This window comes from Peromyscus californicus, unplaced genomic scaffold (genome assembly GCF_007827085.1).
Source record: "Peromyscus californicus insignis strain IS unplaced genomic scaffold, ASM782708v3 Scaffold_11__1_contigs__length_118956290, whole genome shotgun sequence".
NCBI lineage: Eukaryota > Metazoa > Chordata > Mammalia > Rodentia > Cricetidae > Peromyscus > Peromyscus californicus.
The window spans coordinates 81444553-81461533 of NW_026294402.1; the positions used below are offsets into that span (position 1 = coordinate 81444553).

The window sequence follows — 16981 nt, forward strand, 5'->3', positions numbered from 1 at the left end:
GGATAGATTCTGAAAACAAAGCATGCTGAATAGAAAAGTACTGGAAACTATGAAAGGTATATTTAGACATGAAAGGATACAATAAAATGTACTATATCTAGTTACCCTTGAAGGCCAGAGAGAGAAAGAGAATGGGTATAGGCAGTAATCAACGATAATCGAAAGGCTGAGAATTTTCTAGACTTGACAAGAGATGCTAATTCTCAGGTCAGGAAACCCAAGACAGTGCCAACAGGACAGACAATAGGGAAGCCACATGTGCACACTCATGCTATAGAAGGTCACGACAGATTCTTAAGGCAGCCATGAAACAGGTGATCATTTGAAAGCAGGTGGGTCGACGAATTCTTAAGAGCCAATAATGGAAGCCAAAGGAGTGGACTATTATTTGCACATGGAAACTGTCATCCTAGAGTTGTTCCGACTATCTTTCAAAGCCATGAAGGAAATAAAAGCTTTTTAGACAAAACGTAATTCCCCAGTAAACAGCCTTCCTGAGGCAGCTTCAGAGGGTTACAGTTCAAGAAAACACTAGGAAAAGGAATGGCGAGCGAAGAAGTCCAATTCAGAGTGGTAATGACTACACACACACTGTCTCTATCAAATGACTAATGAGGTTAAAACTACAGCAGCAGCAATAAAACGTGGACGGTAATGACAAACAACTCAGAAGCCTTTAAAATCCCTAAATTTCTTTTATTATAAAAGAAATGTTACCAAGTATTACCAATCTACTTTAAAAGAATAACTATTAAATTAAGGGTAGTCCATGAAAGACTGAAAAAAAATAGTACATATAGCTTCCTGTAGAAAGGGGAAAGTTAGAACTGATAGAATTCAAAGGACAGCACTAAAATCAGTACAGAGATGTGTTAAGAAGTACACAATAGTGGGAGTGGCAGTCACGGCACTTGTGAAAATGGCTGGCAGCAGTAGTGGTGGATAAGCAAACACATTTTTTCCCAGGTGCCCCCAGGCTTCCAACAGATAAGGCCTTAGCCACCAAGACCTCAGCACTGATGGTCCTAGGACCCAACTATGACAGTGTATTCATGTGTCAGAGAGAGCTCTCGGGTTATCAGCTTGGTCACTGAGTGGATGGCGATGGGCACGCAACTGCCATGTCAATAGTTTAAGCCTGAATTAAAAGACAAAGCCAAGGGCTATCCGAAGAGGGGTACAAATCTTTGCAATCACTATTTCAAGAAAGTAGGCCATAGGAAATAAAAGTGTGGTTGACAGGCTGGCTGCTGGAAGACTCCTTCAAGTCCAGGGACACTGCATCGGTGGTTTCGTTTGCTCAAATGAAGACATTTAAAAATGGGTATAAAACAGATAGAATGTGAGGTTAAGGATTCCGATGACAGGGAGAATAACTCACATATAAATGGTGACAGTTACAGTTGAAAATAAAAGTGCTTACCAAAAGACAACAGTCAAGTGATCAAACCAAAAGGCAAAAACAAGAGAGGGCAGATGAAGAGTTAGCCTGTCTCTCCTGGATTGCTGGTACAGCACCTTGCACAACCTTTTACAACACAGATCCACCTTCACCATGTGTGCTGGAGAAACCTCATTACACAAGGAGGTGGCGGTGTCCTCAGGCATGTGGGACAAAGGAGAAGGTAGTAAGAAGGCAGCTAAACAAAGACCGGGCTTCAGGGTGCACTTTCACCCCACCGCCCCAAGGCAAGAGTCCATTTCTTACAGGTCAGGGTGTAATTGACAGCAGCCAGGCAGAGCAGTTCCCACGTGACCGCCCCCATTAGGTAAATTCCTCCAAGAAAACACAAGCAAATAGGTTTCTAAGCAAAGAAAAAGGAATTTACAAGAGAAAAAGAAACAAGCGTAAATATTTCAACGGCAAAATGTGTGGCTTTCCAAATGACTTAAAGGCACTATGAGTCTATTTGAAGACTGTTCCAGGAGCTGAGTCACCAAAATATAGCTCAGTAGTGGCTTTCAAGGAACAGGGTCCTGTGTCACTTCTGACCTTTCTTACCAAGTTACAGAAACCAAGATAAGCCCTGAAGAACACCCTAGCCTATCTAGGGTCTACTTTGAAGGAGGAAGTAAGATTTTTAAGGATCTTTGTGGGGAGCTAAAAGAAAGATATAATAACCTAATATATAGACTAAATCACAAGGAAGTATTTAGCAGCCATTAAGTGAATGTTTAACTAGCAATGTACCAAAATTCCAGATTTTATTATAAAGTGTTGCATGTTAATATTGCAATTAAGATACGAACTTACCTACTTAATATATATTCTTCTATTTTCAAGTCACTAGAAAGCACTTATGAGTCAGTTTTTTTTTTTTTGGTTTTTCGAGACAGGGTTTCTCTGTGTAGCTTTGCGCCTTTTCCTGGAACTCACTTGGTAGCCCAGGCTGGCCTCGAACTCACAGAGATCCGCCTGGCTCTGCCTCCCGAGTGCTGGGATTAAAGGCGTGCGCCACCACCGCCCGGCATGAGTCAGTTTTTTAAAGACTGGGAATACAGCTTTGTTGTACAACATGGGCTGAGCATGTATGAGATTCTGGGTCCAACCTCCAGCACCAACAATAAGAAATTTTAAATTCATAAAAAAAATCTTTCTATTCTATAAGGTGATGCACAGCACACTCCTATCCATTACTCCTTAATTGTTTATAATTAACTTTATTTTAAAAAACTTGGAAATCAAAGTATCACACTGAAATTAACCAGACCTGAAGTCTACACAACTTTCCAAGTCCTCTGCTTCTCTAGCACCCGCTCAACCTCATTCGGTGTCTTTTCACACACACACACACACACACACACACACACACACACACACACACACACACACACACCGGAATGCTAAGAACAGCACAGGCCTCCTCTAGGACTTTCGATACAAACTGTAGTCATATTAAATGCTTTTCAGATGTGTGTTTTCCCCATCTCTTCTTGACTGTCCAAAAACTGATATAGTCTGTTTTAAATCATTTTCACAATTGGGCTAGGTCTTCCAATATAATCTAGAAGGCACACAGTACACCCTGGTATAGGAAGTAATGATAGTGTGTATCCAGACAATGGTAAATAGTTAAGTCAAAACAACTAGTCAATGGTAAATATCCTACATAGCTAATTAGCATACTTACATTGAAAATCATACAATGTACTCACTATTTTTCATATATGATTCTAATTTTACTCAGCAACCTTCACATATTCCAACATGTAAAAAGAATACATTTGGTACAAATATAGTAGCCACTGTACTAGTGCAGATTGAATTTCTTTCTCTTCTTTTGATTTTTAGTCTTTTGAGACAGGGTCTGATGTAGAGCCATCTGGCTTTGCTATGTAGGCCAGGACGACCTTGAACTCGTGTTCCTTCTGCTTCTGCCTCCTAAATGCTGAAAATACAGACATCCACCACCATGCCTGGCTTAAACTGCACTTCTATAAATCAAAATATATGTCAGATATACTAAGCATGTAAATATATACTAACATAAGTAAAGAAGACTAGTTTTGGGGATTTGGGGGAAAAATGATTAATAAAATTCTAGTATCTCTCAAAGAGATCCAGGACTTAAATCACTTTTATGTGGGATGAACTCATTATTGAAAATCTCCAAGAATAGCCGGGCAGTGGTGGTGCATGCTTTTAATTCCAGAATGAGGGAGGCAGATGCAGGCAGATCTCTGTGAGTTTGTGGCCAGCCTGGGCTACAGAGTGAGTTCCAGGAAATGTGCCAAAGCTACACAGAGAAACCCTGTCTCAAAAAAAAAACAAAAAAATCAAACAAACAAAACCAAAAAAAATCTCCAAAATAATAATGACAGAAAAATAAGATTGGACTTTCCATTAGCTTTGGCTTGATGTTATTGATGATCATGCATTTGAACTGTGATTATTTTAATTCAAATACTTTGAATGGCACATACAGAAATCATCCATCAGCATTGACCATTCAAATGAATCTTACACCAGGGCTGCAATGCATTCTGAATTTCCCCCTGCAGATGGTTCTTGGGACCAACTCTGTATTTCTGTTAAACCCAGGAGCAATACTTGGTGCCTACTAGTTTTTTTTTCCTTGATTATTTGACTTGGGCTAGCATTTAAGCTAACCACAAAACAGAGGAGGAAAACTCACTGCCATGTAACACATTGGTAAGCAAACAGACGGATACCTGGTAAGTCCTGGGCATTTTATAAGCTACCAAATACACACAAGAAGTTACAAAGGAAGTAAGGTGAGGCTGCACATTTCACCCCAGAAAACTAATATTGATAAAGTCTTTAATCTAAATGTGCAGATGGGGCAACATTATTACTAGACGGTGGTAGAGTAGAGAATGAAATTTTTAGATAAACTGAAACATAAAATATAATTCTCATTTAGATTACTAAAACTTACCATATTTTTTAAACATTTAATATAATACATAGCTACTGACTATGTGAATCTTTTTCTCCCTTCAAGAAAGATAGTGTTACTGGAGAAAAAAAAGTCTGGGCTAGGGATGCAAATTAGTGGTAACGTGCCTGCCCAGCATAAACAAGGCTCTGGGTTCAAGAATTAGTGCCATATTTAAAAACAAACAAACAAACCCCCAAAACATGAAACAAAACCCAGAAAAACTAACCCTGAGAAAATGACTCAATCTACCACCACATTTTCCCCAGGAGATTCTGCCCCCAAATGTTAAATCATCTCTTCAAACATGCAAATCATATACTACTAAGCAACATTGTATAAATCACCATAATTAGCAATAATAATTTTTTGGTCTCTTAATCTAAAAATATTAGTTTTTTAAGCTAGCCCTCTAATATCAAATATTCATTTCATGAAGATTCTGAGACCAATTAATCCAATAGTTTAGAAAATCACATAATCCTAAACTTCACTCCTTATTTCCCAAATGAAACTCCAAACTAAAAATGTGCAAATCAAACTAGTATGACATTTTTTGCTTCAGACTACCAAAATGTTTGGTTATCTTCTTCCTATTCAATATATAATGCTTTCAAAACTAAACTACTACTTGGATGGTTCTGTGTTTATGGACAAACTTAGGTAATGTATTCCCATGTCTTAATAACAAGAATAATGCATTTTTTTACAACTAGTATGTTACTTTCCCTAGTCTCTTTAACTACTGAGTCTACTGCTTAAATTCTGAGCATGTGACACAATTTAAATAGTCAATTTTCCACACAGTCTTTTAGTAGGAGTGTGATACCTGTCTTTCCACAGTACACCCACAAGCTGAGCTTAAAGAGAAGATCATTTATGTTTTAATGGAAAGATAAGACAATAAAAAGAAAAGCCACCAAACTACTCCTCCGAGCTTGGTTCAGTTTTCAACCTGACAGAAGTAAGAATTTCTCATGTAGAGAGACTACAATGTGCATGTAAGTTGTGAAGTTCACACACAACCGTGAAAGCAAGGTAGGTGTTTTGGAGATGAGACCAATTAGACTAAGCATTCCTCTCCCCGTCACAACAGAACAGATTACTAACCACAGATGGCAGGTAAATGCAGTACTTAAAAGCAATCAAGGTTTGTTACCCTAGTTGAAATGCTCAGTAGCAAGCACATTAAAGTATAACATATAATTCTTCTAATAATACAAAGTCAGTTCCTAGTTCAGGTTATTTCTTTTAATCATCTTCTACCATGATCCATATCTTCTAAAACACTCCATTCATTAACATATGCTGGGGTATTGGAAATACCCTACTTTCAAACCCATTAAGAGATGTTTTCAGGTCTATAGGATAAAGGTAACTAATTTGATTTGGGAAATTCAGTCTTTATCAGAACGATGTCTTCCTGAAATGATCAAACTTGAGAAAGTTCTCTGACATGCATCAATTTACTGATCTATCATGAAAGTAGCAAATCCATAGCCTACACAGTTTTTATCATGAGCATCTTCTAGGTTGACATAACCACGAAGATGTGAGTCAGCCTTCCAGAGTTGGGGAAACTGATGGAAAGACGGCTAAATGATTCAGCATGCTGCAGCAAAATGAGCTGGTCATGAATTTATAATTTCTACCCCTGTTAGGTGTCCTGGCCCTGGTAGCCTTTCTTACCGAGTACTCAATGTATAGCACATGGTACTGTAATCAATCAATCTTGTTAAATATTCCTTCAGGAAAGAAGTAATAATGTCTTCCCCTCAGACAAACTTCTAGACAGAAAATTCTTCAATGCTATGTGATAGCTCTGACAATGCCCATTTGCAAGCTTCCTCCAACTTTGCTGATGCAAAGGATAGGGCTGGAACTGACGGGAGTGGTGGTGATGCCATTTTCTCAGCAACACAAGAGGCAGAAGGATTGAAGCAAGAAAAGTAAAATGTGAAATATAAACATAAAACCCCCAAACAACAAACAAAAGAAAACAAAAAAGAGGCCAAGGGAGTGAGGTGGGAAAATGAGCATGGGCAAATAGGTTTCTCGTGCCAACACTGACCTTTAGCAATGAACATCAGGAAAGGACAAACAGATAGAAATTGTAGAATACTATCTGGAGTAGCTTTGGAGATATCTCACTGCCCAAAGCAGGTGACAGTCTTTCCAAATGTCACCATTCGCCCTCCAGCAGCAAAAGATTTACTAACTGCATTGAAAACCTTCAGAAATATAGAGATCCCAAACCAGAATAAAGCTTTCTTCATCCAATGACATGTGAAAATGTTATGTGTTACACGTTTTCCATCTAAAATTGTATCGCCTCTAATTTGGAAAGTACATCCATTTTGTGACCTAAACAGTTATCCCACCCAGCATTTTCTGAGAACAGGACAAAGGAGTATGCCAAGATGTTTAGAATGAAATCGCCATTATCTGTGAAGTGGGAGCTGCTCATTCAATAGCCTGGCTTTATTCCAGTTCAGTTCAGTGTAGTGACATATGACACACACACTCCCCCACACTCACACACAATTCCTCAGCAGCAGCACAGAAAAAGGCAGGATTTTACAATTATCCAAAACGCACTTAAGAAATTATAGTGACAAGTGTGGCCATCCATGAATCCATCTTTTTTTCCCTCTCCATTCTGACCATGCAACCCCTCACTTCCCTTAACCTAACAGAGGATGGAGAAAAACAAAAGATGATTAAAAAGACATAGTCCAAATGTACATTTTTATGCGTGTGTGTGTGTGTGTGTGTGTGTGTGTGTGTGTGTGTTTCCTCCTCTAGGGCCTTGGAGGTCATCGGAAGGAAAAAATGGCTCGATAGACAAGATTTCAGGGCCTACCCTAGGGACACCTCCAAGGCCAGAGACAAGCTCAGGAGCGAACCTCTGGGCAGCCAGTTCCCAAGGCTTCAGGCGGCATGACAGAGATCCAAGGCCATGCTGCCGGCCTCTGAGGCCCCCACGCGCACGTTCCACTTATATAAAAGGATGCTTACAATCCAGGTGCTTCTTCTTGGGGCCCATCACCTCATGAGTGGTGGCTTTGCAGACCGCTCTCGCTACAGCAGAGCCAGTCACGCTGTACTGAGCGGCGGCGATCCGATCCGTGAGCGTTTGGCCCGACATCTTCACCGGCCGCGTCTACCGCCTCCTCTTCTGCAGGAAATTAAGAGGAGACGGTCCCGCTTTCACCCGCACCGCCTAGGCTGGAGCACCCTGGCCTTGCCTGCTCCCACCGCACGGCGGCTCTCTCCTCCGCCGACCCCGCCCTGGCACCGCCTCTTGGGACCAGCGACGCGCCAAGCCCTGCTGGTCCATCGCGGTCCAGGGCTGTCAGCTACCCGCCAGGTAGCCCTTGCATCGTGCCACTGTCCCGCTTCCCCACACCTTGAAGCGGCCGCCACATCCCGGCCTCGCCCTCTGTCCATCAGCACTGTCCGCGCAACCCTATCCCGTGGTGCGGGACCGGGTGCGCGTCCGGGTTACTCCGGACGCCGCGCCCAGGAGCGCGCACCTCTCGCTGCGGGGGGTCGCAGCGTGTCCTCCCCACCCACCCACCCACGGCAGCCCGCAGGGCCGCGGCCAACTCCCTTCTGTCCTGGGGCTGCGGCGGCAGCAGCGGCTCGTCCTCCCTCGCTCCCCATCCCCGTAGCAGGGCCGCCCAGAGCCGAGACGCGCCTCACCCTTCTCCGCTGGGAGCTCAGAGAGCCGACAGCTCGGGCCCCGCCCGGCCGCTAGCGCGCCACGGAGCTGTCACCCGGCTGTCTCTGCCCTTCTCCGCGCCCGGGGATTATCCCTCGGATCCCCCGGCCCCGGCGCAGGGGAGGGGACCTGTTTGGCCCAGCGTACTCACCCCGCCCCGAGAGCACCGCAGCCTGGACGCCGCGCGGGGTGGCTGGTTGCAGCCGCGCGCCGCCCCGGTGTCCCCGGGCCGCGATGCTTGCAGCCCCGACCCGGTCCCTGGCTCAGCTCCGCGGTCCCCGCGCCCGTACCCGCCCGCTGCCGCCTCCGCCAGCGCCGCCGCGTCTCTCTAGCGCTCGGCGCTGCGTCCCCATCCCCGCCCCCACCTCAGCTGGAGCGCCTGCGACGAGTCAGGTGACGGCGGCCGACGAACCCGGGGCCAGCCCTCTGCAGAGCGCCGGCGGCCCCCTCCCCGCCGCTCCCGCTCGCCGCCCCCTCGGGGAGCCGCGGGTTTAAACGCGAGGGGGGCCCCCCCGCACGCGAGCGTCCCCGGCCCGCGACTGCGGAGGGGAGGGTGGGACGGCAGGGGCCTCCTCGCGCGCGCCCCCCACACCCCCCGCGCGTCCCCGTGCGGAACCTGGGGCACGCGCGCCGTGCACACCTGCGGGGCGGCTGCGGGATGCGCCGGGATCGCCGCGGGCGTGGGCTTGGGGAGGGAGGGCTGTGAAGGCCGAGGCAAGGGCGGCGGCGGCGGCGGCGTGCGCTGCTCACGGAGCTCACGGAGCCCAGCCCCTTCTCTCTAAGAGCGCGTCTGTGACCAGCTGGCCTGTCAAAGGCAGCCCAGGCCCAGATGGGCAGGGCGATTTGAAATGTCAGATTCTGTGGCCACGGGACCGTTACCTGTGCGCCCTCCGCTCCTTGCGGCAGGGCTGCTCAACTTGTCTCGGTTACAACAGGGAGCAGAGTGGGCAGGAGATTCTAGCAGCTGTAGTCTTAAAGCAATACTGAGGTATGCGGTAGAGGCAAGTAAGTAGCGAAGCCATTAGCAGAATCCCAGATTACACTCGACTGGAATCATTTGCACCCTTAAAATGTAGTTTCTGCTGTTTAAATATGTTGGGACATCTTATGCCATTTGAATGTCGAGTGTCATTTGCATGGGATTGGACTTGTTTAATAATTTCATGAGTTGACATTTGCATTTTAAATTCCCAAAGTTAAGGTCAGAATTTCCCTTAGGAATTCCCCTGACATGTTTCCTGGCTTTATGCAGATGACCTCTGTTCAGTCCCCAAGGCCATATATGCCTACTTGTACACATCAGAGTTCAGCCTTGTAGTGCTTTTTCTCTCGGTGGTCCGTTATTCAATACGCAAACATGAAGTCCTGAAGTCCTGCCCGCTGGAGCTGATTCCAGCATCACCTTGTGACTGAAGAAAGCCCAAGATCACTGGCATGAAGTTACCTACACTAGTATTAGCAGATGACCCCCACAGTCCTGAACTAGGTATTTACCCAAGGGAAACAAAAACACAATTTTTATCTATAAACTTTTAATCGAAATTTGTAGCAGCTTTATACAATGGCCTCAAACTGGAGGAAACTAGTCTATTGGTAAATAGCTAGAGAAAATATGGTATATCCATACAACAGAATACTACTGTTGTATTCTGCTGTGAAATGAAGAGTGTGGATGAATCTCAAATATACTATACTTCATGAAAGTGGCCCAGTCATCAGAAATGTTATTTACTGTTTTGATCCATTTATGTAACAGACTAAGAAAGGTACAATTCGAGACAGAAAATACACCAAGTGCCAAGAGTCAGGAGAGGAGGCCGACTTCAAAGCGCCAGAAGGAAACTATTTTAGAGTAATAGAGAAGTTTTATATCATGACTAAGGTGGTCATTACCCAACTATATGAATGTGAACATTTTAAATTGGTGAATTTTGTTGCATGTAAGTGAGAGCCCAGTGTATCTGATAAAGAGCTGGAGTAGCCATATTGATGTTGTCTAAGGTAGTCTTTATAGTAGGGATGTTAGTAGGAAGAAGCACACTGCACAACAATAAAACTCATCAACAGTCAGTTCCACATGTTCCGCCGTCTAGGAACAGAGCTTCCAACAGGATGGTGCAGACTGAGGACTGACAAAAGGAGGAATGGTAAATACACAGTTACCGCTGACTCAGCATGTTCTCATCAATTTACAATTGCTAGGGTACGTAGACGGCAAACTATTGGGGCTATGCATGATTCAAAATAGCCCCAAACTTACTCCAGCTGTCATATAATATAAAATACTTTACCTAGCAACAGTGAAATATGTTCTTTTAGATGCATGTAGAATACTCTCCAGTATAGATAATATTCTACACCATAAAGCTAGGTTCAATACATCCCAAAGAATTACAGTCATATAAATTGTGAAATTTTTTTAAACCACAAAGTTGTTAACAGATAGAAATCTGAAAAATCACTAAATTAAATACACTCTCAAAGTACCTGTAGGTCTAATTTTCTAAAAGGAAACATTTAAAATTATTTTAAACTAAATGGTAATAAAAGTAAATGCAACATATCAAAATGTATGGTCTGTAGAAGAAGCACTGACGACAAGAAAATGTATAGTATTAAAATGCTTATATTAGGAATGAAGCTGGACATGGTGTAAGGTAGAAGGTCCTAGCTCTCTTCCTGGTTTGAAAACCCAACCAAACCCACCAATTGCTGAGCTCAACAACCTACCAATCCCTGAGCTTTGGAGCAAGCCCAGGACTTGAAATCCCACCAATCCCCTCCTCTCCCCACCCCAGGAAACTCTGTATAAGCCTGTCTTCTGCTCAGTTCTCTGCTGCTTTTCTCCCTAGTAGAGGCAGCCACCCTCTTATGTCTTTTCCAATAAATTTCTTTGTTGTGCGGTGTGACATTGTGGTATTCCTTGACTCCTAACTGCCGGGATATCTTTCCCCTCAGAGCTGCAACACTTCCATTGAGGAAGCCTGTCCCCTCAGAGCTGTAATACTTACACATGGTGGCATATGCCTGTAATGTCAGTGATTGAGGCAGGAGGATTGCAATAAATTTGAAGCCAGACTGGGCTACATTGTAAATATTAGGCCAGCCATACCTATGTAGCAAGACCCTGTCTAAAATAAGCAAGCAAAATAAGTAACAAAAAAGAAGAAAATATTTAAATTAACCATTAAGCATCAATCTTAAGGAAAAAATTGATGTTCCATGACAAAACTTTTCCTGGGGAGATGTAACGAACTCATCTATTCACCCCAGATATGAAACCCATGACATCCCAAAGTACAGATGTCACCAAAGTCCAACTTGCTGAACCAATGAGTTTTATTGGAGTTACTGTGGTAGTTTGAATAAAAATGACCCCTATAGGCTCATATATTTGAATGTTTAGTGTCAGAGGGTGGCACTATTTGAAAATGATAATCAGAAGAAATAGCCCTATTGGAGGAAGTGTGTGTGTCACTGGGCGTGGGCTTTGCAGTTTCAAAAGCCCACGCCCAGTGTCTCTCTGTTTCTGTCTCTCTGTCTCTCTGCCTGTGATCAGGTTGTAGTTCTCAGCTACTGCTCCAGATCTGAATACATGCCGCCATGCTTCCTGCCGTGATGATAATGCACTAAACTTCTGAAACTATAAGCAAGCCCCCAATTCAATGCTTTCTAATAGTTGCTTGGTCATGATGGTGTCTCTTCACAGCAATAGAACAGTGGCTAAGACAATGACTTATAGGAACATGGGCGATGGGTTACTTACGGGAGCAGAAATGACTCAAATACAAGTGCATCATGAAGGCCCACCCCAGAGTGGGTGACAACTCACAAAAGCTGGGAAGCCTGGGGCACACTGCATAGCCTGCAGGCAGTTGAGCAGCTTGGAGAATGTCCTTTCTAGGTGCTGCAGTTGGTCTAAAACTCCTTCAGGCAGCTGGGCTGGTTTACGTTTCTTCCAGGCTGTGGGTCTGGTCTCAGAGTCTTCTTTGCAGCCTAGCTTTACTTCCTCTGAGAGGATGGACCCTGAGCTTTCATTATTTCCTCTGGCAGGGTGGGGCCTAGTGAATCCTAGTTTCAGGGAGGTTTTTATGCTATTTCTTTAGTTTTTTTTAAACCCCTGCTTAAGGAGCTTCCAGGCAGGATGGATGTTACACAACAGTTCAACATAGCAGAAAGAAGCAAATAATGGTTAAAATAAAACAAGCTGTGTCTTTGAAAAACAAATCAATGAGGGAGAGAAGTGCTGGGAGAAGAGAGGAAAAGGGGAGGGCAGAGGAGGGAAGAAGAGGGGATGGAGGTGGGGGCTAGCCAGCTTCCACCGTTATAAAAGAAAGCTGTAACTTTCAAGAAGAGAGCAAATTTTGCAAGGCTCAGGAAGTACCTGAAACTTACAGGATTCCCAAGGTTATCTAAACAGGAACAATTGCAGGCAGAGCTCTGAACAAGTGGTGCAGGGAGTGTCAGTGATGCAGCTTCTGTGAGTGGTGAGTCATGCTGGGAGGGGCTTTTCATTGATGCAACTGCTTTTAATCACCCACACTACTCAAAGTAGCTATCATCAATACTACTATAAGTAATCCTAAGCAACTCACTGGTTCAGTAAGCTGGACTTCTATGGAATAACTTCTTTGGTCTGTCATTAGTGCCTTGTCTGGTATGAATACATATTTATTCAAGTCTCTCTGGGAAATGTCATACAATAGAAATGAAAGGGGTGGGTAGCTGCTGTGAACATTATAAGGATAATAGAATACTACAAGGAGTATTATGCTAAATAGTGAGGGAGCTAATGTAAAATACTATTTCTCAAACAGTCCAAGGGTGGGGGGGAATCACACATGTCCTCCAGAGGTTTTGAACAAGTAATATGTTTTCAATAATGAATGAAATAATATAATATGTGCGTGGTTTACTTTTCAAAAATACATTAGTGTGGTTTGAGGCAGTGCAACAGCCACCTCTGCTACCGAGGCCATGGCCCTGTGCATTGCAGGCCTGCTGCCCCCTCTCCTTTGGGCTCTGTGGTGAAGCTGGGTACCCTGGGCAAGCGTGGTAGAGGGGCTGGGGCCCTAACCCTGGCCCACCACTCTCGCTTGCCTTGACCCTGGCCTTTGTCCCTGGATTGCCATTCACCATTCTCCTGTGGGCTTGGACTCCTGTGAATGCCCCCCTCCCACCAGCCCACCCAGTCCTGGCTCTGGGACAACTGGGGGCCATCCCGTGCATGGCTCGATAGATACTGTGAGGGGCCTCTGAGCAACTGGCAAGGAGCAACTGGCTTGGAGGGGCTACAGGTTGGGGCTGGCCAATCAAGAAAGGGCAGATCCTGCAGCCCCCACCTCTCTTAAGACATGCCCTGACAAGTCCAAAGATGCCCCCAGCCAATCAAATTTAACTGCTGCTTGCTTAGCCAATCAGGTTCAGGATGACCTCATCCCTCCCCCCACCCCCTTCCTGGTTGCCTATAAAAGGAGCCTGCAAGCTCCATTGGGGTCACAGCCATTTTGTTGTCTGGCTGGCAGACCCCAGCATGCTGGAATAAACAACACTCTTGTTGATTGTATATGTGAGTGGTAGTCTTTGGTTTGTTGGGTGTTCTGCAGACCCTAACAGTTCCAAGGTCAGCCTTACACCAGTGTAAAGTTATATACAGTGCACAAGGAAGTATGTGTAGTCAAAGGCTGTCTTCGGGTGCAAGGCAGGGTCTGGCAGCTCACAGATCAGCATCTGCCATAGGCGTCAACAGACAATGTCTGAAAATCCATCATCTAAGTGTCATTTACATATTCATAAACTGTGTAAAGGGTAGGATCAACATTTGAAATACAGGTTGTTTGGGATAGTCTCATGGAGCTTTGAAAAAAGTATTACATTTGAAGGGACCCATATCCAGCACTAAACACAAAGGACTGCTTCTGGATACAGAGGAGACAGACATGGCCCATACGCAAATTGCAGTTTATAAAGGGAAAAGGGGAAACCCCATGTTAAGATGAGGTGTTTAATTTTGATGGAGCATGTTTATTAGGGCAGTCAAAGGAGGCTTTTGATTGTTGGACTTTGATACTTTGATAGCTGGACCTTGGTGGGCAGCCTCAGGAGGAAGATGTGGCCAAATAAGAGCATATACCTTGGTGGCTAGCTTTAGGGATGTAAGCTAACAGTTTTTAGCAAGGAAGACAAAATAGGGGAGAAGGGCAAAGCCTGCCACAGCTATGTTTGTCATACTTGGGCTGACTAGAGTCCCTTCAATATTTCTAGTAGCAAATATTAAGAAATGTCAGAATCTACATTGAGAAGTCCAACCATGAATATGTTCTATATTAAAGAATAAAGAAAATTAACTAAAACAAAGAAACGAATCAAGGAAAAAATAATTCCTTGTCAACATGTTTTTCTAAAGGCACATAGTAAAAAAAAATTCAATAAATCTTAGGTAAGAATTAGAATATATTTGATATTTTTACAAATTAAAAATTCTTGGGTCTTTCTTGGTAGTTATAAAAGAGAGTAAGTACAATAGACACCTTAATTTTAATGTGTATTTGTGAATTTTTGTTGAGGAAATATATTAAAACATATATACTACCAAAGAGAGTTTGTTTCTGTCTCTGATTTAATACAACTTACCTTTTGAGTAGCAGATTAAATATAGGAAAGCTAAAGTAATAATAATTGTGAGGGAAGGATGGGGATGTAACTCAATTGGCAAAATGCTTGCCTAGTATGCATTAAGATCTGAATTCAATTCACACCATAAAACAGGGCTGGTTGCTACAATCCTGTAATCCCAGCACTTGGGATTACAGTCTGTGTTGACATACGAGGGAAAGTCCTTAAGACCGTTGTCTATTTTTATGATAAAACAGGTATACAGGAAATAAAGAGCAATAAAGTTATAGGCAATCTGGTTGGTTCAGGCACAACCTGAGCTGAAGCTGGAACATTTCATGTCTTTCCACAAGAAGCATATCATTCTGAGAGTAACACTATAGGGTGATTTCATCCCAGAGATGCGTTTCTGTTAAAGCAGAGTAAAGCATGGGATGAAAAATAACCATATTGGTGTGTATCCACTCCCACACACAAACAAGACATCTCTACCTGAACTCAAAAGAAACTGAAAACAAAACACACATTCTGATATCCCCATTCACTTGTGCACAGAGGAAATTGTTGCTTGTCTTTTATAAGATGACAAATAAAAGAGACCATAAAACATGAGCAAGAAAAATCGTATGTTGCATAGACTATCAGTAAGGTTGAAGATTCAAACAACTAAACAGCCCTATGGAAGTGTAACCAAACCTTCACCCATGAAACCATTCAAGTTAGTTATGAATGAAAGGTAATGAAATGCTATGCTCGAAGCCAAACAGATTTGTTGTTCAATAAATTCATTGCTCATTCAAATTCAAATTCATTGCTCAAAATTCAGGCGAGAAATGGACTCTCCCTGAGAAGTAGCATATTCAAAGTACTGTATACATTTTATAGGCATATAGCATGAAAACAATTTAAATATAATGTTTTCATTTTGTTTCCCTGTTTTGAATTTAGTGTGAGTGTCTTATATGTGTTGTAACAAGCTTTGAGGGTTAAAACGACGGTGTTTTAATTCTGTCTCACAGATCTGAGAGTTAACATGATTCTGTTGATTCTCTTTGAACTCGTTCATGTCATTGCTATCAGGTGGCAGTTGGAGCTGCATTTCTCAGAATTCTCTGTTGGGCTGTCCTTGATGGATCTCTAATCCCCATGTCTGACAGTTGGAAGTCTGGTGGCTGTGAGCTCAGCTGGGGAACCTACCCAGGGCATATCAATGAGATTGGCTAGTCATAGGAGAGTAGTCTAGGGTGGTGGTCATACTTCTTACATAGTAGCTGGATTCCAAAAGGGAACATCCCCAGGTTGAAAGTCTCAAAAAGCACAGGTAGAAACTGGAGTTTCTTGTGGATTAACCACCTAGCATCAGTATGATGTATTGATCAAAAGCAAGGTTTTTAGCTGGGGAGATGTGCTTGCCATTCAAGCATGAGGACCTAAGTTTGAATCCCTAGCACCCATGTAAAGACCCAGGTCTGGCAGTGTCTGTAACCCCAGCACTGGTGGAGACTGGGTGGAGTGAGAACATGGAAGGGGGTTCTAGGGACAGATAGATGAAACCCTGCAGTTGGCCAGACTGTATATCTAGATTTAGTGAGCTATCCTGTCTCAAAAACTAAGCATGGAGAATGACTGAAGAGGATGCCTGATGTTTATCTCCAGTCTCCACATGCTCTGTACACACACACATTTATACAACACACACACACACACACACACACACACACACACACGTACACACGCACACACACGCACATGCATGCGTGCACATGCACACAGAGGAGACAGAGACAGAGAGAGAGAGAAGAGAGAGACAGAGGAGAGACAGAGAAACAGATAGACAGACACACACAGAGGGAGAGAGAGACAGAGAACAGAGAGACAGACACACACAGAGACAGAGATGAGGAGAAAGAGAGAACAAGGTTGAGACAGTCCAGATTTAAGGAAGAGTCAATGAGGGGACAACTATTACTGGGTGACCAAGTACTATGGTGATATAAAAGATTGACCCTTGTGAGCCTGTGGAGAGAAACCAATACTGTCAGGGATGTGAGAGTCAGTGAGTCACATAAGATTCACTGAGAACCACCCCAAAGTTATCAACCTCTGCAAAAGTATTTGAACTGAAATAACACATCAGATTGTGCCCATCAGTTGGAATATTGTCTTTCACACAGCCAGGTGAAATCCTACAAGATTTCACATCCAGTTGGTCCACAATCCTCAGATCTTCTATATTAGTCCC

General features: G+C 43.6%; 1 protein-coding gene and 1 long non-coding RNA gene across 10 annotated transcripts in view; one reads left to right on the plus strand and one right to left on the minus strand.

Annotated features, from left to right (window-relative positions):
- Nucleotides 1–8867, minus strand: part of Snap91 (synaptosome associated protein 91) — a 117897-nt gene extending 109030 nt beyond the window's left edge. For 6 of the 9 annotated variants that reach the window (XM_052715996.1, XM_052715987.1, XM_052715978.1 and 3 more), the window contains exons 1-2: nt 8276–8441; nt 7419–7578 (exon numbers count right to left, since the gene is read on the minus strand). In XM_052715996.1, coding sequence (XP_052571956.1) covers nt 7419–7548 — 130 coding nt within the window. In that variant the 5' untranslated portion in view covers nt 7549–7578; nt 8276–8441. Of the gene's footprint in view, nt 1–7418; nt 7579–8105; nt 8130–8275; nt 8442–8489; nt 8644–8764 lie in introns of those variants that run through there. The other 3 variants (XM_052715943.1, XM_052715936.1, XM_052715953.1) reach the window with 3 other exon arrangements.
- The window catches only part of LOC128096436 (uncharacterized), a 33584-nt gene continuing 24191 nt past the window's right edge, over nt 7589–16981 (plus strand). The window contains exon 1 of the long non-coding RNA XR_008213643.1: nt 7589–7770. This is a non-coding gene — a long non-coding RNA (uncharacterized LOC128096436). The remainder of the gene's footprint in view (nt 7771–16981) is intronic.